General features: G+C 39.6%; 1 protein-coding gene across 1 annotated transcript in view; it reads right to left on the bottom strand.

Moving 5' to 3' along the window:
* Prdm5 (PR domain containing 5) overlaps positions 1-23,614 on the bottom strand; it is a 196,996-nt gene that overhangs the window by 21,928 nt on the left and 151,454 nt on the right. The window contains exon 15 of the mRNA XM_013515254.1: positions 23,093-23,178. Coding sequence (XP_013370708.1) covers positions 23,093-23,178 — 86 coding nt within the window. The remainder of the gene's footprint in view (positions 1-23,092; positions 23,179-23,614) is intronic.

Below are 23,614 nucleotides of genomic sequence, written 5' to 3'. Positions count from 1 at the left end.
TCTCCAAGCCCATTGACACAACTACTGGCTGCCTGTCTAAGCCTCTTCTCTTTCCTGCCCTTGTGGACTGAAGCACAAACCTGTTGGTGTGCTTGCCTTTCACCTGGTTAAGCACCCAGAGGCAGGTGCTCCCCAGCATAGCCAAAGGAGGACTGTTGATCTGACTGAGCCTCAGCCCTCACCACAGGAGAATGCTGATGGACTGAGTCCCAGCCTCTCACACCCAGATAGTGATCATGGTTCTCCCTGTGTTATTTTTAACTCACGGAGCTACAACCCCAGCCCATTTTTTAAAATTGTGAGACATGGTCTTACTAAAGCTCTAACTTTCCCAAGGTGGCTTCAGACTTGTGATCCTCCTAAAGCTCAGTTTTCCAGAGTGCTGGGATTTACAGGTATGCAGCACTGCGCCCAGCTATGGGCTAAGCTAATGACAAATCCAGTATCCTTGCAGATGAGGTTAGAAAGGACTGTGACAAAATAGTGGCTCCTGAAAGAAAGTATGCCTTGCGGGGGAATCTGGCAAAGTTCTTTCCTATCTGTGCATGCAGGCCTCATAAGGAGATTCCACCTGAACTGGTGTCACTGTGTGCTATGCATGTGAAAAGCTGGCTGCATACAGTGGAGGGGACACTGAGGAACATCAACATGATGACCTTGTTCAGTCATCGCTTTTACCAACCGTGGGATGGTTCTCCCTCTGAACTTGTTATGTGACTTACTTAATATCCTTATTTTTCAACATCCTTTCAGTGACAGGATGAAAGCTTTCTATTGTCTTAATCTTCCCTGCCTATTCTCATAGTCCTATTCTAGCAACAGAGAGCAACGAGCAACTTCTAGCTTAACTTGAAGCACAGAACTATGACAATGAACAAAACTTCAAAGTCCATGGCTATTAACAGTAATATACAACTGCAGCCTAAGAGCTCCAGTTTTAAAGATAAGAGTTATGTTGTACAGCAGCACTTCACCTACATACATGAAGAAAGCAAGAGAGGGAGTGAAAGTATATTTGCTGATTAGAATTCTGAGAACAATGTGCAGCTTATGCATTCTAAAAAATTCCCTTTGTATGGAAGAAAAGCAATGGTGGGTAAGTGAAAAGTGTTATTACTGGAATCATCTAAAGGGAAAATACTTCCTTCCCTGCACAATTACTAATTGTTTGGATGTTTTCCCCCAAAGTCTTACAAGACTAATCATATAAAAAGAAAAAGTTAGGTGTACCATCTTAAAATTATAAATCAAACTGAAATAGAAATAAAACATAAGGGAAAGAAAAGGAAATATGAGGAAAAGAAATACAATAAAAATATAGAGAAGACATGGAAAAGATAAAACACACACACAGAGATAAGTATATGTAGTGTCCAAAACAAAAATGTTAAGTTTCAAGTAACAGAATGAAAGTCAGCTGTGAAAATAATAACTGGTCAGATTTGTGAGTACAGGCTGGTGATACAACTCTCCTGTTCTCTCATTATGTACCATTTGTATTGTTTTTGCTAGTTTTTGCCTAAAAATCTGCCAATAAAAACCAAAGTCCACACATTTAAGATAGCCCATCCTTTTGTATGTTTCAATGAGCTTAATTTACCAATGGAACATTCCTGGCAAACATGAAGTCTCAGACACTGTAATCCAATCAACACAAAAGGCATGCTAAGGAATAAAAATATTAATTATTTCCTCTAAAAAGGTCTTTTCCTGTATATGAACTAGTACTTTAAACGTATGTAGCAATTAATTTAAGTGTCCTAATCGCAAGTCACAAAGGATCTGACAGCAATTAAGATAATTCTCAAGATTAGATGATGTAATTGAGGGTAAATTCATCAGTAAGTCTCTGTTGAGTACTGAGCAAGATACTGTGCTAGGAAATGTGGGAAATAAAGAGGTTTAAGATGTGATCTTCATCCTCCAGAAGAGTACAACTGATGTGCCAAGGAAAGACAGGGCAGAGGGAGTAGATGGAGCCGAAGTGTTCCTGTCCATCAACTAACAGGTTTTGTTGCTACACAGTTTGAAATATGGTATTAGACAAATATCACATACTTTTGTCAATTTGAGAGGTAGTATATAAGTACAAAGAATGATGTGAAATGCGAATTCCACATAGTCACAAACTCTTACATTTAAGAGGCATAGCCAACCAGTCTCAGAGAACTGAATTAATTCAAATTGCCTACGTCCAAAAATAACAAGCATACTTCTGACACATGTCATGATGGCAAGAGTAATCCACCCTTGAACAAAACTATAAAGTTTATTCAGAGGTCTGTCAGAGAAAGGAATTATGTAAATGCAAAGCCTCAGAAAAGGGATACCCAATGCTAAAGAAATAACATACTTATCCCATTACACAATTTTGAAAATAATAAGAACACGGCAGAAAGGTGCTATCACACATGCAGCTCATTCACCCACGACCAATGGGACATTTGTCTCAGCCAATTTCATGTCAACAGGTGAAACCCATCAAGGAGCGGACAGGAGTCAGAGGAAATTATATCAATATAAATTACATCTCTGACTCAACACGCTGCACAGATGGCAGGGTGCTGGTAGCACAAACCTGCCCCTTTCAAACCTCAAAAATGCTGAAGAAACAGCCTGTCTGTTTGCACAGGTGAAGATTCCAGAGTTGTCCTGGCAAAGATCTTACTAGATCTGAATTTGCTTGAAAGTCATAAAATGTTTTGAAAAACAGTCCACCAGTCTAAAGTTTTTTTTAAAAAAAAGAAGAAAAAGATTATACAGTGGGATTATTGTAATGGGGAAATTTTTATTTTCCACATTTGAGCATCATGAATGTTTTCAAATTCCAAAGGCAACTGCTGAACATTTTTACATTCAGAATACTGATACATCTAATGTTTTCCTTTTCATTTGGTAGTGCTTTTTCCCTTTCATAAGCAAATTTGAGCCTAATCTCCTTTCACAAATAGCTTAATGCTTTCAAAGCTTCGTGTAATTCCTGGCTATACTGCAGACTCCAACAGGCAGGTGCAGACTTCATACTGCTGCACAGCACCAGCCCTACCTCCAAAACAAGGCGGCCTACTGTCAAAAGCAGTAACTACTAGCAAACCCAAGTTCTTTCTTTTCCCTTTTTAAAACACGCAGTGGTGACTTATCTACTAGCTCATGGTGGTTTGCTGCTGTGTGCTCCTTAATCAGGTATGTTCCCTTTATTTAATTGAGAACTGTGACAGGTACAGTCACCCATCCCTGTTTGCCCAGGACTGGCCTGGGTGCAGTGCTAACAGTCCCACATCCTGAGAACCTCTTCAGTTTAGCACAAACTAGGAGGGTCAGAATCAGAGTAAGACACTGCCGAGTCAGTTTCTGCATTGAACGGCATTCGGTGAGATCAGGAAAGAAAGCCTATGGTCATGGCCCATTTGGACACCATCTACAAGACTGTACATTCTATCCCTCTCTTCACCCAGCTGTACTTGACAAAGTGACATACTAAATAGGAAGGATTCTGCTAACAAGTTTTCCCTCTTTCTATGCTCTGGTCTCTCATTCCCTGTGAAAACAGTGGCAGTCTATATTCTCACTGGCAAAGGAAGTCTGTCACCTAGGACGAGTACTAAGCTTTTCCATTAGCTCTTTCCCCTGGGCAGGCAACACCACTGGGAAGTGGGGCTCCCCATCCCAGATGGAACAGGTCCCTGTGCTGGAGGTGCAGGGAAGAAGAGGGGATGAAGGAGCGAGAGTAAGAAAACAGTGATGTAGGTTGTTCCCCCTCCTCTCACCATCGCAGCTACAATTGTTTCTCTATCAGTAGGCAGGAATTCTGATATTCTAAGAATTCAGGAATTCTTAACTGTATGTTAAGTCAACATAAGAAATACATTTGGCAGATTTCAACTAACCGAATTCTTATGTTAAAGCCACAATGAGGCCCAAATGCTCAGAGAACATGCAGTGACTGTACCTTTCTTCAAATAAAGTACAGTATCCTACCAGTCTCCAAAGGAGCTCTCTCCAGACAAGAAATGAAGGACTCACTGGCTATCTCCAGATGCCAAATGGGGTGGGTGGGAGGTAGGCAGGCATGCATTTGGGGCTTTCAGCCCAGTACTGCAGGAAGAGGGACAGACACTGAGCATGGGGCAGCCCTGACACTGCCAGAGGCTCTGAACAGGACAGATGTACGAATTCACTCATGTGCCGCCAACTGGGAACAGAATTTAGTATTTTAAAAATTCAAATTCATTCACTGAGTCATTTATTACTTGGTGATAAACTGTCCCGCATGTTAAAAGACTATGTTCTAGGTGGAATGTCATTTTTTGGCAGTGACAGAGCAGTGTGCTTACATGTCTAAAAACACATGTTAGCTTTAGTCACTGCCTCTACTGCCTCTATAGAGCCAAATATGTACAACAGATCTGAAGCAGCCAGGCATAACACAATCCAGAAAAATGTTACTTTTAACTTCAGCTGGCACAGGGAACCAAGTAAATTCACTCACTGAAAAGGAGGCGTCCCTGGAACAGGAAGCTACAGGAACACCCAAGGAAGGTATAAGGTGTATGTGTATACCTGTATATATGAGATATGTACATAAATAAATATGATACATGAGATAATGACAAAGGATGGACGTCAATGGAAATTATCCAATGCATATGGAGACTAGTCTTAGGAAATTATCTAGAACTGCCCCCGCAGATGTGTGGAGTTTTAAAACTAGGACCCACCCTGTATCTGACATAAATACACTGATATGCATAGGACCTGGGCCCATGTCCATGCCATAAGCAGTAGGGCAGGTGGTCAGGTACTTGACAGGCCTCAAGGGTAGACCTAAATCTTAAGTAGGTTCCTAAATATCTGTCAACTTTGGCTGAGGCAGAAAACTACCACTGAGGAACATCCGATCTTTTTTTTTTTTTTTTTTTTTGGTTTTTCTCCGGTACCGGGAACCGAACTCACGACCTTGCGCTTGCCAGGCAGGCGCTTTTGCCGCTGAGCTAAATCCCCAGCCCCGGAACATCAGATCATTGAGAATTTTCTGTCATGGCAACAACTGGCCCTTGGATGGGTCATTTATGTTACTTGCAATTTGCCCTAGCTCAACCACAGATCCTGGGGTGAAAGGATTTGGATCTGATTAGCAGTCTTCAGAGACTTACCAGTCCACTTCTCCTGCTCCATGATTTCCAGAGCACCAAAGCTCAAATCAGTAATCTATCCAGTTCAACTGCTGCAATCCAGCATCAAGGCCGCAAGCAATCAGCACCATCATATGCACTATAAGTCAAAGTTTTATAGAAGAAAGGTCCTAGAAAAATGATCCATCTATTTGATATGTCTTTACAGTATAAATAAATAACACTTGGTGATGAAAATGTGTTTGAAAAATTGCTTTTAATTCTGGTTCTTATTATGTCCATTTACAACCCTGAACACACAGTGAAATAGGAAACTAAATTAAATATATATATATATATATATATATTTTCTTCTCACTGTTCTGATGCCACATGATGATTTCATGGATACTTGTTACATTTAATAGAATTGAAATATTCATAAAATAAAAAATTCATTTCTTCTTTACATAAATGTCTACTTTCATTTTCCCAGAATATGGCATCATGGAACTTAGTGTATTCATTTGTTTTGTATAAATTCTTCTCTTCCACTTTCCTACCAAGCAACCTCTACCATTTCCAATGTTCCACCTAGTGTTGCATTAAATGCATAGCATCAGCCTTCTACTGTTCATATTTAAATATTCTTTTGAAGTGAGATCACAAGAAAAGGTAAAATCCACACTAGAGATTTTCCATAGTGGGGACATATTCTAAAGGAAAGTGTACACAAAGAACATAGTTTGATTGGAAAATGTACACTGTGGGTAAAGAAAGGTAAGTTATACTGGAGGACAGAAGTGAAGTCAGACTGTGAGAACAACAGTATTCTCAGCAGCCTATTTAAAGATACTGCTCAGAAGCAGGGGAACTAAAGCCTGCCTAAAAGGTATGAATCTAGAAGCCCAGCAGGAGGCAGTTTTGTCTGTAATAAAATATATTTGGAAGAGGGCATAAGGATTTATGCTTACACACGAAGTGAAGAAACAGATAACCACAATCTCAGTATTTTTAAGGACAAGCAGATTTTACTTCAGTGTAGGTATGGTTTTGGTCAGACTATAAATGACATTCATGTTCATTTCTTCTTTTAGAGTAAAAATAAATCACAGAATAAAGCCTTTTCCATGCAGCATAATGAAACATCCATTGCTATATTTTAAAAAGGAGCCCATATGAAGTTTTCTCCATGAACTTTGCTATAAGACCTGGACATACTGAAATCAGAGCATTTTACAAACTCCACCACTTCCTGGAGATGACTGCAACATGTCTGGGAGCCCCTGAGGGTCTTTGGAAGTTGTGATCTCATGGCCTGACTGGTGACTTTCATATGGATTTGTTGTGGGACCTCCTCTGAGTCCTTGTTGGCTTAGATGTATCTTCCTGGAAAAATACTAGACTCAAGATAGCCATCTTCCATGGCATTCACAGTGCATGCCAGTCAAAAGCTTACAGCAGGAATCCTGATGATCATGCACCAGGACAGCGGGAGTGGGTGAGCCTCCCTGTAAACACTGCTACAGTGATACTGTAGCAGCAATGAGGTATTATTGAATTGTAGGAGAAATTCACACCAGTTCTGAAAGACTGGTTCACACATTATGGAACATAGTGTATTAGAATATTTTGCTGACTGCATACACATCTCATTTCCAATCTTGCTGCTGCCCATTTTTAGTTGTGAGATGCTAGATAAGCCACTTAACCTTCCAAAACCTCACTTCTATCACTTGTAACACGGAATATTTATACCAATGTTAAGAATTTGGCTTATCCTAATTCTTAGCATACAATAGAATTCAATAAGGGTATTTTATGCAACACCTTAACTTGTTTTCTTCTATTTCTCATTATCATATGCATATCAATAAATAATGTAATTCCACACTGAAAAAGCACAGGAATTAAGAAAACATAACTAGGTAACTCTACAAAAAAAATTAAGTATAAACCTCAGTGTAGTAGTGTTCTTGAAATCCATTCATGGAATGTTCATATAAACAGTTCTTTGTTTCAAGATTCTTATGATATTTTTTATAGTTAACTCTGAGTAGACTATAAGGTGACCATGAAATTCTGCTTTTGAAAAAAAAATGTAGGATAAGATGTATTACTTTTCTAAAGATAGTGGCCCCATTTCTTTAAAAAAAATTAATTGTATATTGCCTTCATAAAAACAAAGAGAAATTCTCTTTATAGATTTCAGACAGCATGTACTTTCCTTTTAATCCTGGAGTGTATTATTAAAGTCTAAAGATAATATATGGGGGTGAAGCAGCAATCAGCCTAAATGCTAAATATTTATAGAGTTTTTTAGCTAAATCTGTAAAGTCTCCACATATATTCTTTCCGATGTACCAGTTTCACAAAGGAATTCAGGAGACATCCTGGAAACAATCACATTAATTATTACAATTGAAGGTGCTCAAAGCAAGGAGATGAAGTTGCTCTCTGACACTGCACTGCCTAGGGCCCTACACAGACAGTTCTGGCCAAACAGTGTAGCCTCTGGAGTTGCCCTGGCTGCAACTATGGGAAACCAACAGACAGCTGGGCACTGACTCACAGCTCTGTGACGTACACCTGAATATGGGTTTTGACGCTTCGTAGGCAGTTGAAGAGATACCTAATGAGTTCCTATGGTGTGCAGGGCAGTCAAGTAGGCCCTGGAGCTCCACCACACAGCAAGACATTTCCTCAAGGGTCATGTAATTTGAGAGAGAAAGTGACGCTGATGAAGGTCTGTGCTGTACAGTGGACACCGCGCAATGATTACCGCGAAGGGGCTCCCTGGGCCAGACGTGGAGCGAGATGGTTGGAAAATGATGGGGAAGGTGATGTAGCTGAGCAAAGGTCTTTTTAAAGAAATATCGTAGATAGGAAAACAGGCAGTAAAAGAGAAAACATTCCAGTTGAAAAAAGAATAAAACCAACACAAGTCCAGAAAGAGATGGTTATAAATTTGGCTGATAGATAATACTGGAGAAATAATTGCCTTATATTTATGCCCCTTTCTTTAGCAAGAGAAGCTAATTTTATGTATTACGGTAATGTATTTAAGAAAAGATGGTAATTCCAGAATGACTTATACCTATGCATGGTCATACAGTATCCTCCCAACCAATGACAGACAAGCGGGAGTTGTCAAGTGGGACTTGCAGACAGGGAGTGTCATCAGCTCCAGACTCCTTTCCCCTGCTTCTTCCTGTTGCCTAGAATGGGGATGTGATGGCTGGATTTACCAACACACCTCCTGAGTTACAGTGGAACCTCGACAACAGAAGCCATGTCTACAAATGAGTACACAAGCCAAAAACAAAAACAAAGGGGGCCCTTGAGGATGTCATGGGGGGCCTTGAGGATGTCGTGGAACTGCCAATCTAGGGCTGCACTGCCTACTTCTGTGCTCTTCTGAATAAATACCTTTCTGATTAAAGCACTGTGGACAGGTCTCTATGACTAACAATGGACACTAAGGCTGTTGACCCTATTAATAGTACAATTTTTGTGAGAGAGTGGCTGAAATTGTAATGGTTGCAAAGGCTAAGATACCAAGGAACTGACTATACTCATACTGTGTCCAACAGCATACTGAAATTGATAGTAAACACTACGTAAGGGTAGGAGTTCGGGGTGAGCTCCAGGCTTGGTGAGCACACGGAGATGGTCTGAAGACTAGTAGCTGAACATAAAAAGGTAAAATTTACCTGATCTTACTTCTGTTTTCTAAAGGCTGAATATATTTACACAGTTCATATGAATATTAAGATTTCTTGATTAGATTAAAACATGAGTAGTTATCTCTATATCAATGGTCAATAAATAGCAATTAATTCTAAAATGCACTAGCTTACATCTAATAATAAGTGACCATACGATTTAATTTATATATATTTTTAGAAGCTTCATCACGTATACATTCATAAAGATCTAATTACAAGTTCTCCAGTCTTTATGAAAAAAGGACAAGTCCCAATAGTACTAAAAATATACGTTTTTAACCTTCATGTAAAGTCTGTGTTCCTAATAACATTTTAAAACAGATGTACTGCTTGAAATACATTGGTCTGGAGATAGCCTTGGCCTTAAGGTAGCAAAGTTGCAAAATTATATAGGAAGTCAATTCACTATGAGATATTTTTAAAAGGTTCTATCAAAAATGAGATTTTTAAAAGATAATAATTTTATATAAAATAACACTAAAATTTAAGATAGTAAAACAACTCAAAAATAGGAAAATATACTGCATAACTTAAGCAATTTCAATTTCTCTTTATTTTATGTACAAATGGATTTGAAGCAAAATAATGTCATAGAAGAACTCACAGAGAGGAAGTTTTCTAGTATAACTAGTTACACCAAGTTATTAACATATGCACTTAAATTCTCTCTTTTTTAATGAAAAGGTTAGATCAACTGTCCTCATACATGCTTTTTAATCATGATATTCAATGACTCCAGACTGTACTAAAAGTAAGTCACAAATTACAAAGAAATCTTAGAAATGTAGTGTCCTCTTCTAGTTTGGATCTTATACGCTGCCCAAGCGCATGTTATGAAGACTGTCTCCAGCCTGTGGCACAACCGGGTGGTGACAGAACGAGGAGGGGATTGGTTAGGTTACCAGGGCCATGCCTTTGAAGGGTCTGTTCAGACCCAGCCCTCCCCACCCTTTTGCTTCCTGACTGCCATGAGGCGAGCAGTCTGCCTCCACCACATACTCCCCACTGTCCTGTTCTGCCTCAGCAAAGGCCCAGAGAGACGGAGCCAAGGAGTGATGACTGAAACCTCTGAAACAAGAAGCTAAAGTGAAATTTTCCTCCTTAATAAGTAAATGCCGTTTATTTCTGGTATTCTGCCACAGTGCCACAAAGAAACAAAGCTAACACATGCCCTCTATTTTATTCTTATAGTAGTAATAACAGTAATTACAGCCTTAGCAATTGAGTTCCAATTTTATTAGCAGGGCCATGCAAGCAAGGTTATTTATCTAGTATAAAACAGTGATATAAAATAAAACTTAAAAACTCAGTTGCTGGGAGTGAACATCTGTCTTTATATCATAGTCTTGTACTTCTAATAAGTAGGGAACTCTTAGGATTACTCCTGACCTTATAACTTTATTCCATTACTGAGAAACCAATAGAAGCTTATGTGGACTTATTTCTGCCTTCAGAACCAATCCTGTCTTCCTGTCTCAGTTCAGAATGTACCTCACTGTCTTGCCAAAATCGCCTCATAGCCCACCTTAGACTCCAATTCGCTCAACACACACTCTGTGCTATCCCACACGGATTTCTCACCAAGCCACATAGCACAACCTCACATCCTCATCCACACCACTCAGGCAACAGCACTGCCTAACTGCCCCTCTGCCCTGGGCCTCAGTGAGCTGCTGTATCTTCCCAGTCCCAGTGTTCCTACCTCACAGGCTCTGTTTTCTCTGAAAAAGTTTGTACTCATCTCCCTACCCCATGGAAATGTGGACAACTCCTGGTACCCAAAACCAAGTTTGAATTTGTCCTTTCAACATGAATGAAGATCTATTTAGGAAGTCACCTGTTTTATCAAGAAGGTATATAAACGCTAGTAGCAGTAAGTATACAATCATGTGACACAATTATATTAAAGAATAACTTAATAAAGTATAAGGTAAGAAAAGACAAAGTGAAAACAATGCTATAAAAGTGGGAAAACTGCCCTCAATAATATAGTTACTGTGTCAGTATCCAAAGTATAGTTATTATACCCAAAGTAGCAGGGAAGCCTGCATAAAAAGCGATGGCTGACCAGGAACTTTAAGGAGAACTAAGATCTCCTTAGAAAAATGGTATGGGGAAAGTGAAAGCTTTGAAAATGTGATTTTTTTAAAAAAATAATTTACCCTCAGGAAAAACGGTGGACTCAGGAAAATGTGGTCACCTTGGGGAAAACATATGGTTGGACCAGCCAAAGCCCAGGGTGCACCAGTGGCTCAAGAAGGGCACAGCAGTGGACGGCGGCAAGTGGCATGGTCAGGCTTGGCCATGGGACTCCACCCTGCAGGTAGGGAGGCAGCTCTGCAGGGCTGGTTTATTTTGCTTGCGCAGTAACTTAGCCACATGATCAAAGTCGATCTTAAAAGCACTGGCATGCTCACTCACGGAGTAGATAAGACCAGCACAGCGGAAACTGTCTTTCTTAGAACGCTGTCCCCAGTGAGATGTCATAATCCTCCACCATGGAAAGACAGCATGTGGTTTTGCGCAGAGATATCAGAACACGTCCTTCCCTTGGCTTTAGGGCCACCTCCTTTTTCTGGTTCTCCTTCAACCTCTTCAGTTGCTCCTTCTTTGTTTCCTTTTGGAGACTACAGCTACTCCACTATTTTCCTTCAATACCTGCAAAGTAAAGTCTCCTGTTTCTCCTGACACCTTTCCTGACCTCAACTCTTCTGCCACTCAGAGGCAGGGGTCCTCCCTGCACCGCTGGGTTGCTCCCACCATGGTCCCCATCCTGCTCTGTGTTGTCTCCCCCTCACCACACTAGAAAGGCCGCAACTTTTTCCTATTTCTTCAATGCACAGCACATGACATGGAAGCTGACTCAATAAAATTTAGCTGGCCAACTGAGATTCAATGTATGCTCTTCCAAATCTTAAAAATTTACAATTGGAAACATCCCACATTAGACATAGAAAGTTGCTTTAATCAGGAGTTCTCTATATATGCAACAACTGTTTGAAGTCATTGTCAAGCAAAATTAAATAGAAACTCACAGAGTAACCTAAAAAAATCCACTCATTTGCTTTTAATTTTTAAGAAATTATGTGAGATAATCAGGAAAGACCATGTGCCATCATAAGCATTTCCAACTTACAACACAGGAATCTGATTTTATTCCTATTATTCAAAAACAGCAGTTCACTAAATATTCCACAAATAATTTCTTCAGATGAAATGTTTTTTACTTATATGCTTAAGTGACAATGAGGTCATAAGCTATACTAATACCTCAGTTAAGACACTGTGTTGATTCCAGCTGTGGTAACAGCCCCTGAGAGTTCTGTGACAGATGGAAGGAAAGGCACCAATGATATGTGCACCTTTGTGCTACCGCACCCTACTGGGATAAAAACAAGTCACTGACTTGAACTTCTGAGACTTCATTGGTCAGATCTGGAGGGTGAATGTGAGACAGAACCCTGTGAGTGTAGGCACAGGTGGTTTATTACTGGCTCTGATGCAGTAGGGGAAAGAAAAGAGACCACATGGACACTAAGAAAAGGCCACCGGAAAAGGCTCTACTATTTTCTCTAAAGATGTTCTGCCTGGGAGCACTTTCCTGAATCATTCCCTCATGTCTTCCCAGAACCATATGGGCAGGACAATCCAAAATTATCATCAGGCTGAGGGATCACTGAGCTCTGAGGATGAACAGAGAACAAAGAGATCTGAGCCATTTTAGAGCCAATCTACTTCATGATCTGTGAAGCTGTACTGGCTGGTCATTAGCTACAAAGCACTTAGCAGGACCGAAAAAAGGCCAAACTCCTTCAAGGGCTTCTCAACAGCCCCAACATGTTCTTTCACCATTCAAAGACCTTTCACTATCTGTCTTCTATTTATTCCAAAAGTCTCTCTCCGGAGTCAACTATGTTTCCTATAGACACCCTGATCCATCCACATGAAATTATCTGAAATTCACAGGCATCTTGTATATATATCCAATCATGCACACCTAGTACCTAGCACGGTCCTGACATACAGTAGGCTTTAAAAGGCATTTGCAGGATAAAGGAATTATGATGTATCCGGGACCTAAAAGGGACAGTCTATTGATCCATAACTATCGCAAAGCTTTGCCACAGTGCTAGTGGTTTTTCATTAATAAAACAATAGTTTGCAAATAATCTAATTTCTGTTTTACAAATGAGATGGCTTTTATTCCAATTCCTTACTACATCACTTTCATTTATATTCATCTGAATGATGTTGTTGAAAGAGAACAGTAAGCAGGAATATCAAGGCCGGAGCTTGAACAATTGCTCAGGCTCCACCCAGTGATCTGCACGGGCCAGCGAGGGGGCCAGCACAAGCTCACAACAATTAAAAGAAAGAAAACTCGGTTTGCGTGCATTGCTGTATCACGCATGGTGAGACATTACACTATGAAATATAATATTCTCCATATATTTATATATATTTGATGTATTAGTCAAGTCAAGGAAATTTTTAAAATTTCATTTATGGAAATGTGCCATCAGACTTTGATCTATGGCTTACATAATATGTAAATATAATAACAGACTTAAAAGCTACACGGTGTTTCTCAATTTTTTTTCAGAATAATGTATGTTTTTCTAGGTAACTGTGCTATTCTTTAAAGCAATGTCTAAGAAGGTTATTTTTTCCACAGTAAAATATATCTCCCATTGGTAAATGGTGATATTGTGACTCAAGTGCTCACACTGACAAGGTGCTCATTTCCAAGTTCAGTCACTTTACAATACGGACAGACTATATAAACACAATTGTATCTACTCAGCACTGTGCAGTACTTAGTACTTGCTCCAATTATAGAATTTAACACAGCATCATATTATTATTGTTTTACTATGTGATTACTTTTTTTACATACTATTTCTCATGGTTTGATGGGCTAACTGGATTCCTAATGTTTCTTCCTCACAGTCTTTTGTAAAGTTGCAGTGGATGCTGCAGCTGAAGCCAGTCAAAGGCTCAACCAGCCTAGATAGTCATGAAGGCACGCTCGAGTGGCTGGCAGTTCACAGTGGCTGCTGTGTGGTGTGCTTGTCTGGCCTCTCCTTGTTACTTAAGGTCCTGGTGACTTAATGCTTGGTCTCCAGAGACACGGCACAAATTGTAAGGCTCCTCATTGATCTAGCCTCTGAATATCCAGAATGTTACTCTTCCTTGCTTTCTGCTTATCAGGCAAGTCCCTCCTGGACATCTTGGGTTCCGGTGACAAGAACTAAGATTCCACTCATGAAAAAGCAGCATGTAGATAAAAAGAGGGAAGAAATGTATGGCACACCTCGAAACTACCTTATCGGACTATTAATCCAACTAATGCACCCCCTACTTTAGACAAGTAGTATTAGCTTCCACTGCCCCTCAAAAACTAAATAAAATGAGTGAGAACCTAAGTACCTACAGAAAAATCACATTTGATATCTAGGGTCTGTTTAGTCCTTCACATCAACATAACCCTACTCTTATAGCCCTAAATATAATGAAATAGAATTTAATTCCTCCCTAAGACTTTTGTCTCTTTTCCCATGGATAATAAATGTAGTCCATAAATTTACTGAGAAAACAAATTCAATTTATTTTAAATTTTCATCTCTTACTCTCAAAGAATAAGAATACCCAGAGAAGCAGTCATTACACTGTAGAATTCCTGTACCAGAAACTTGATTTTAGGAGCATCGTTTGGCAGGCTGAAAACCTAAGTAGGGACTAGTTAAGGACCCTAACTAGGGAATTTGAAACTTCTTTTGCTGGTCATTTCCAGCTCATGAGCACAAGTTACAAAGACAGTAAGAACAGAGGTGACTGCCAAATGGATTGATGACCATCAAAAGAATTTTCACAAAGAAGTAAAAGAAACCTGAGAAATAATGCTGTCAGTCCCTAAAAGAGAAGTTATTTTTCAAATGGTCTGATTTTTCCCTTTTACAGAGAAAAAGCAGCTTGTGATAGAACAAGAATGCTCGATTTCATGCAAGTATATATTCTGAGCCAAGTAAAATACAATGGAAGTTTAAAGTCATTCATCTTACAGGATTCACTAGCCAGACATGTAAAATTTCCCAAGAAATGTACGGGTCCTAAAAACAATAAAAGATTTACTAATTACAAAAGCAAACTAAAGATATTTTCAAATAGTGGCAATAAGCCATATCCTCTTGTCTCCTAATATAGAAGCTGATGAAGATTACAAAAATAATGAAGTTTAGAAAAATTAAGAAAATTAATTTTTTTAGAAGTCATAGTGAACTTTTAAAAGAAGTTATCCAGTTTGCCTTTAATCCCTTTATTGTCTCTAAATGTAAGAACAAATAGCTGAGTACACTGCTCAAGTACTTACTCTATACAGGTATCAACCCAGTATGGCCTCTCTCCTCCCTATCACCTTAAACCTCCTAGCTGCTCTTCCTTTCCCTATGTGGGACATAGTCATGACCCATGCATTCCCCTTTTAGGCTCCACAGATTCATCTGTAATTCCCCACTTTTCTTCATCACCTGTATTCAATGTATGTACAAACCTTGTTGACACCTATCTCAAAGATGTCTGTTTGTCTGTCTTCCCTCTCCCTCTCTGCCCTCCCATGTGCTCCACAGGATCCTTGTTGTAACTGACCTGCTCCAAAGTACCTTCTAACCAGGTTTCCATGGCAGCCTCCTGTGGAAAATGATTTCAGAGTAACTTTCTAGGAGGTAAAGCTGATTATGTTATTCCTCTCTACTTAACACCAAACTCAAAAGCATGCTTTCAGGGTTCTTGCTGACTCCTCTCTCCCAGCTTGTCTCAACTCAGGTCGTACTTCAGCATGCACCCTCAGACTTGCTCACAGTGGACAGGCCACACTAACTGCGTGTATAGTTACCTCTCTTGCTTTATTTATGTGGTCACGCCTGCTTGACGTATTCTCCTCCATATTCCTCAAAACTCAACTCAATACCACTCTATCTCTCAAGTATCATGACAGTTAACCTTAACTGTGTCAGCTTGATTGACTTCAGATTCATCAAAGGGTTTAGTACAGCACACTAATCTGTGTCTGTGTGGGTCCTGCAGGAGTGACCTTACTATCTGGGTGCTGGCCACTGCCTCCTAGCCACTGTTTCCTATAGTGCTGCCCAAATGTCATCAAGGAAGCACCTTTGCTCCTCCATGCTCTTTGACCATCATCCTTCTGTCTTGGAGCCTGTAGCCATGGACTGCATCCCCTGAAAACATCAGCCAAATTAAACTCCTCCTTTAAATTGTATGCATAAGGTATTCTATCCCAGTGACAGAAAAGTGACTAATACAAGTATCAACAGAGGCAACTTGCCCTCCCTGTAGTTCACTCAAGGAACTTGATTTCTGTTCTTGTCTTCTAAGCTTTTCACACATGCCTCGCAGTGTGTTCCTGGGAATTCCAAACTGATTCTTACCCTTTGAAACTTCCCATCTGTGCTCTCTTCCAGGGTTGGAGATACCCTGCTCAATGCTCTTGTAGTAGGAGGAATTTTTCTTGTCTTTTCCTCTCCTTTCACCTCTCACTCCTTCTTCCCTAACCTCTTCACCCATATACAATGGACATTTCCTTCAACATTATGCTTACACTGCACCCACATCATTCATCAACGTGATGCTTTGGTCAGGTTTTTGTTCGAAAGTTGTGAAGTTGTACATCAATATACAACCTCAAGACGCTGCAAAAATCTAGCAATGCCTGATGCCTAGAAATTCTGAGCAATCCACACTAGTTTATCTCCGAGACCCAGGGTCTTATTGGATGGTGTCTGAGAATGGTACAACGTGCACTAGTCTTTTAAACCTGAAAAACTCTGAACTAACTAATGATTAGGGACAGGAAGTCTCATGAAAGAAAATTAACCAAACATAAAACAACATAAAAGGCTTGCTCTTGCTTTTAGCCACTGACAATTCCATTTTAATTTTGTATGAGCTAATCTTTCTAAAAACAAGGCTAAAAAGACAGCTGTGATCTTAGAACTCTAAAACTTATATAAACTAATTGTGTGTGTATGTGTGTGTGTGTGTGTGAAAGTGGTGTTCCAAAGGCAGAGTTTCCAGAATGACTTTCTAATTGGTCCAGGTGCCTTCCATGTTGAACATCAAAAGTGACTGAACAAGACATGAAGCTTTCTATAGTAAATGGTTATGAAAAGCAGCTTCTTTTGATCTTACTGTTTACGAAATGGATATTTACAAGCATGTGACCCAACTCACTAAGTGTGAGTGCTTTGGCTCATTCTAAGACAATAATAACAAGTTTCATAATTTCCAGGTGATCCATACTTCCTATGTATATAATGTACATAACTGCATTTGAGGCATTGCCATAGAGTTAAGCAACTAGCATTTATCTTCCTTAGATAAAACCTAGAGTAGGGGTTGGGGATTTAGCTCAGTGGCACAGCGCTTGCCTGGCAAGCATAGGCCATGAGTTCAATTCCTGATACTGGAAAAAAACAAAAACCAAAAAAAAAAAAAAAAAAAAATCTAGAGTAGTCAAGCAGACCTATGAGACAAAATACAAGAGATAAGATGTGAGGATTAATTTTAGGTGCCAACTTGATTAGATCAAGGAATACCTAGAAGACTATAGACTATCATTTAGGGTGTAGCAAGGAGGGGTTCCCAGAGCAGACTGGCAGGTAAGTCTGAGGGGACTGAGTACAGAAGGTCTGTGATCACTGTGGATGGCTCCGTCTGATCAGCTGGGGACCTGAATATAACAACACACCAAGCAAAAATTGAAACCAGAGGAAAGGCAATGTCCTCTCCCTTCTGGAGATGGGATACACTCTCTTCTCCTGTCCTTGCATAGCAGGCTTGGTGGCCTTTGCACTCCACAGCTTCCACCAGTGTACTCTACATTGCCACATCAAGTTCTCAAGGTTTTGGTCTCAGGCTGAAAATGACAACCTTGGCTTCGCTGCTTCTGAGGCTTTGGGACTTGGGCTGAACCATTATTACCAGCATCCTGGTCTCTAGCCTGCAGACACCCCTGCCATGGGACCTGTCAGTTTGTAATCAAGTGAGTCAATCCTTCTAACGAATTATCTGTCATACACCTATATATGCATCCTATTAGTTCTGTCTATTCTGTCTGGGAAATCCTGTGTAATACTGGAGGGGAGGATCTGGCACCATGCCTGGAATATTTCTTGAAACTGTTTTTAAAAGTCTGGATTTGAAGCCACAAGGTATAAAGAAATCTCCCCAGAATAGGACCTACTTCTTCCAAAAGGCTATCTCCTCCAACCCAAGTAATGAGAGCTGGGGATATAGCTCAGTGGCATAAGCACCTGCCTGGCAAGCACAAGGTCCTGAGTTTGATTCCCGGTACCAAAGAAAAGAAGATCCAAGTAATGAAAAAAGCCCATAAGCAGAAAAAAGGAGGGAGATCTAGAAACACATGAGAAATGGTCCCAAATGCCAGTGTCCTGAGCGGTACTATTTGGAGCTTGCTGAGGATGACCCAGTTTGACCTCTCCAGCTCCTGAGAAACAGAACCCTTTAACAGAAACCATAACAAAATGGCCCAAGACCACATGAGGCCTCAAAATGAGGTTACTTTCCTGACTGAAAGGAGAGATCAACTGGACAGAGAGTGGGAGACCTTCTGCATCAGTGCCCAAGCAGGAAGTTAATTTGGAGCATGAAACTGGAAGAAGTTATCCCAAGGAACTCTAGACAGTTAAGAATAAAAAACTCCACCTTAAAGGTGGGATGACAGAATGGATATCACCTGGACCCTGTCAAGAACAAAAAGCTGGATAATTTCTACTCATTACTGTGGAACCCAACATCATGAAATATTTTGTCGGCTAAGATCAGAAGACAGCCACACAACAATACAAAAGTGTTTCATCCTTGTCAGGTGGAGGAAAGCACGCAGCACAGAAACATACAGGATGGAAACAAGGGACATTCTGAAGAACCCCTAAGTGTCCATTGTGGGCTAGAGTGGCTGTTTGGATTAGAACCCTGGGAATCTGGAATAGCCACTCACTTATCCCATTACCATGGGCTGTCACAAGTGCTCATAAGAAAGAGTAAGGGCAGCCAGGACCTCTCGCAGAGCCCCCACAGGGGCACTGGCAAGATTTGACGTACAGAAGAGTAGTAAAAGGAACCCATCTGCTTGTGTCCCCGCAAAAGGACAGGGTGGGGACCAGTACCACCAGAGAAATTCACAAAAGTCCACAGGCCACAGACCCTTCTCACATGTGAATCAATGGCTTCTACCTCCTTTGAGGTCAGAGGCACCTGGTGTGACCAGGGTCTCACCCTGCTTTAACCGAAGGCAGAACTACCTGATGCTGCAGGTGGATTTGGAGGGCCTCTGAGCTCTCAGACCAGGCTCACCACTACAGGAGCTGAAAGCTTGTTATAACCTCAGTGACCAAAAAACCTGTCAAGCTGGTTCAATGCTTCACGTTAATGATCTGTCAGAGGAAGAGATAAACTATTCTTGAGCATAAATAGGAACTACCTCATTCTGTACTATGCTTTTACATGAAATAACAGACATTATATGATACATATAAAGCAAAGCCTTTCTCCACCCATCATCAAGAGATGCAATAGTCAATCAATGAGATCCACAGGTGGCCAGGAGGTAAAAATACCATAGAATTTAAAATGACTATAATTAAGATGTCAAAGAATCTAGTAAAAAACTCATATCACATTCATGAAGATGTGGGCAATTACAGCAGAACTATGAAAATCATTTTTAAAACCCACAGGAAAGTGCTAGAAATAAAAAAGAAAACATTATCAAAGATGAACACTTTCAACAGGCAAACTGGGCACAACAGAGAAAAGAATGAGTGAAACTGAAAATATGTCATAGATATGAGAAATACAAAGTTACAAAGACCACTTAAAATTCAAAACACAAAGCAAATAAGACAAAAGGAGTGGAGCAACCAAGCACTCTGGAACAATGGCCAACAGTCTAATGCGTGCTACTGGTGTCCCAAATGGTGAAGACAAGAAAGTCAGAACCAAAGAAATACTTTGGGAGAAAATGATCAAGAATTTTCCAAAATCTAACTGCAGGTAACAGACACGGCAGAGCATTTGGAGGAGTGTCACCTAAGCGTCCTATAGATGTCACTTACTGAATTATGCAGTTTCCACTAAAATGGAGTTAAAAGCCTTTGAAACAGAATGAAATCTGGCCAGTACAGCTATCTGAATACTAAATGTAGTGTATATACAAAAGTAAAACTTAAATGTGTTATGGCCCAAATATAGCAATCTTTTTTGCCTTAAACTTACTAAAGGCAAATAATACTAGAAAAATATTACCTCACAGAGACTGTTTTTCTAGAATTTTTTAAAAAGCTTTTGAGTCTTGACAATGCTTTGATTATGTTACATCACTGATAGCAAAACTTTTAGAGACCCAGTGCCAAACTGCAACTCAGAATACACTTATTTATCACAAAGTGCCAATGCTGTAATTAAATCTCAATACTGAGGTTTTAGTTTAGAAAGAAAACACAACTCTATATTAACATCTTTTATTTTGAAAGAAAAACACAATATGCATGCCATAGGTTTGCCATCACTGTACTAGATGATAACTTCAATATAATTTTGAAAATTTGGATCTATTTGCGAAGAATAATCTGTATTTAACTCCCTACAAAACAGGATGTCAAGAGGTACCTCCATGCCCATATTTGTAGAAGTACAATTATTAAGAGCTACACTTTGGAAGCAGCCTGCATGCCCATCGACAGGTGAATGCACGAAGAAAATGTGGTATTCACACACAGTGGATCACAACTCTGCCGTGAGGAAAGATAAACTCAAGAGTCATTTGCAGGAAAATGGATCTTCCTTAGGACCATAATGTTAAAAGAAGTAAATCAGACATGCAAGCTTAAATATCACATGGATTCTCTTCTATGAAAAACCCAAATTATAAATGAAAAGCTAAATAAAAGACAAGAAGAAGTAGGGACACAGACCTTTCTCAAATGGGAAGAGCATCAAGAGATGAAGGAAGGGGTAGAGAGGGATGGGAAAGTGAATGAAAAAAGCAATTCAAATGTGTTATATAGCCAGGCATGGTGGTGTGGGCCTGTAATCCCAGCACTCCAGGGGCTGAGGCAGGAGGATCACCATGAGTTCAAGGCCAACCTGGGCTACAGAGGGAGTTAAAACCCAGCCTGAACTACACAGAGAGACCCTGCCTCAAAAAAAAAAAAAAAAAAAAAAAAGTGAGATGTACAGGCATCAGCTCCTGAGAAGGAATGTAAACATTATGTACTGTAAATATGCACGAATAAAAAGCTGTCTGGGATAAAATGTGATACAATGTATAAAAAGGAAAACTTAAAGTCTACAGTAAAGCCCAAATTTACATTTACTCATCCTATACTTTGACAGTGTTCTCTACTAATCGTGGGAGCTCCTCTCTAAAATCCTGAGTGCTTCTCCCCTGTGAGTTCCCTGGGGTTCCCCAGGCCAAAGGCTGTGATTTGCTTTCTTACGAAAACAGAGAGGTACCACTTGCCGCTCGATCTTAGGATACAGTGTCAGGGCCCTTGCACAACACTAGTCAAGAACATGGACTGTTAAACACCGAGTCATAATTTCCTTAGTTTAGAAATATTCTGGGAAAGTGCTGGGGATGTAGCTCAGTGGCACAGCGCCTGCCTGGTAAGCACAAGGCCCTGAGTTTGATTCCTGGTACCAAAAAAAAAAAAAAAAAAAAAACCAGAAGAAAGAAATATACTGTGAAACATATCAAAACCAATGAAATGAGAAATAATTGATAAAAAGCAAAAAAGAAGTGAGAAAACATGTAGTGGGAAAAGAGGTGGTCTCTCTGGTCATTATTGCTCTGCCACTTACTTATTTGTGCCTCAGCTATCCATTTTTAAAAAGTGGATCATAATGCTAACTTTGTCATAGTTTTATGAAGCTTAAATGAATTAAAAATGTAAAAGCCCTGAAACTATTATCGAGAAGTCTTACCTGGCATGAAATTTGTAGTCTTTCTGTTTATTTGCACTTATTTTAAGTGTATGAATTATTCTCATTAATAAGTTTATATTAAAAAGTATACTAATTGAATTAGAAATATTAAAACTTCTTGACAAAATCAAGACACTTTTCTTATTAATGAGTGACACAGCCTCTTCTATGATATAGTCATATCTTTAGCAATCAAGTAAATCAGTGTAATGGGAACGTTTTGATTAATATCGCTAATTTCCATGAGGAAGAACCAAAACCTCTTTGCCTCTATGATGGAACCTTTTAAACAAACAGATTATTGACACTTTTATGGAAGCTACACATGGAAAAGAATGTCTAAACCAATCTAAAATGACCTTAAACCTCCTTCATAAAACATCGTGAAATACAGATTTTGAACATTGTAATTTAAGTCATACTATGAAAAGTGGTAATGTTTGTTTAGGCATTTATAGTTTATGAATTACTTTTATATTTAGTAAGTGCTCTAATTTCTAGCAACAATGTAATATGAATGTGCTATCCTAGAGCAGAGTGGGAAACCACTGTAGAACTGCTTCCTCTCTTCACCGCCACCAGAACATGAATACTTTCTTAACAGGGCCCCGAGGGTATGTTCTGAGCACTCCAGGGCTGAACTAGAAGGCTAAACTACTATTGTACCAAGAAGGATATTATTATTATGTGTTTTCTCTAAAGTTTTTATTTTATAGCTAAAGTAAAAAGTGAAATCCAAGAGAAGGCTAAATTAGAATTGCCCTTCAGGGGATCAAGCTCATGTCTTAAAATGTGGAAAAATGTATCAAGTATGTGTAGCCCATAAGCGCTCTTAGAAAGCCAAAATGAAAAGGGAAATATGTGGATGAGAAAGCAAAGAGCAGACAGCAAAATCATGAGTAGGTATTTAAAACAGCATAAAATTTCCATGCGGCAAGTTCACGTCTAATTGTGCCCTAAACCCCAACAGTGAGCTAGGCCAGCGTCTGGACATAGGGCGAGCTGCATGCACTGTTCCTTAAGCATGTGAAAATCGATTTGCAATTCAAAGAATCAAGACACTGTTGGGATTGTTTAACATTCATTTCCCTTCTAAAATTTTATCTTCAAATGACCCCTAGAACATATAATTTCCAATGCACCACTTCATCTTACATAAAATCAAATATGTTTCTTTAAAAATAAGTACAGTTTTTAGGAGCAATGTTAATGAGGTAAATTAAATCTTACCCTGGTGTGTGTACGAATGTGCATCTTGAGTCCATCATTTTTACTGAATCCTTTCTCACAGTAAGGACATTGGTAGGGACGCTCACCTACGAACAAAGGAAGTCTATGTGTAAGAAAAGTGTGACTCAGCAGAGCAGGCCCGTGCCTTCACTCTTCCTGGCTCCAATCCTGGACGCTACACCTGCCCCACATCCCTGGGTCCCCACACAGGTGGGCAGAGATAGCATGGGCAGTGCAGGGCAGCAAGACTGTGACCTTCTTCTGTCCATGGAGGGAACGTGGCCCAGAGTACCTCCAACACTCACAAATCAGTTGCCTGTACTAGATACACCGTGTGCTCCCTCTGATAGCTGAGTCCAATTAAATTTCCTAATTTTAAGATTCTATTAAAAATATGTTATATTAATTAATTCCTGTCAATGTACTAATAATTAGTAGAAGTCTTTATTTAACTAATTCATTGATAACTTTCAAAGTTATCAAAATAATTTCATAAAACTTGTTTGTTTATATATATATACG

This window comes from Chinchilla lanigera, unplaced genomic scaffold (assembly GCF_000276665.1).
Source record: "Chinchilla lanigera isolate Chin_1 unplaced genomic scaffold, ChiLan1.0 scaffold00027, whole genome shotgun sequence".
NCBI classification, from domain to species: domain Eukaryota; kingdom Metazoa; phylum Chordata; class Mammalia; order Rodentia; family Chinchillidae; genus Chinchilla; species Chinchilla lanigera.
This window is presented reverse-complemented; position numbering and strand designations above follow the sequence as displayed.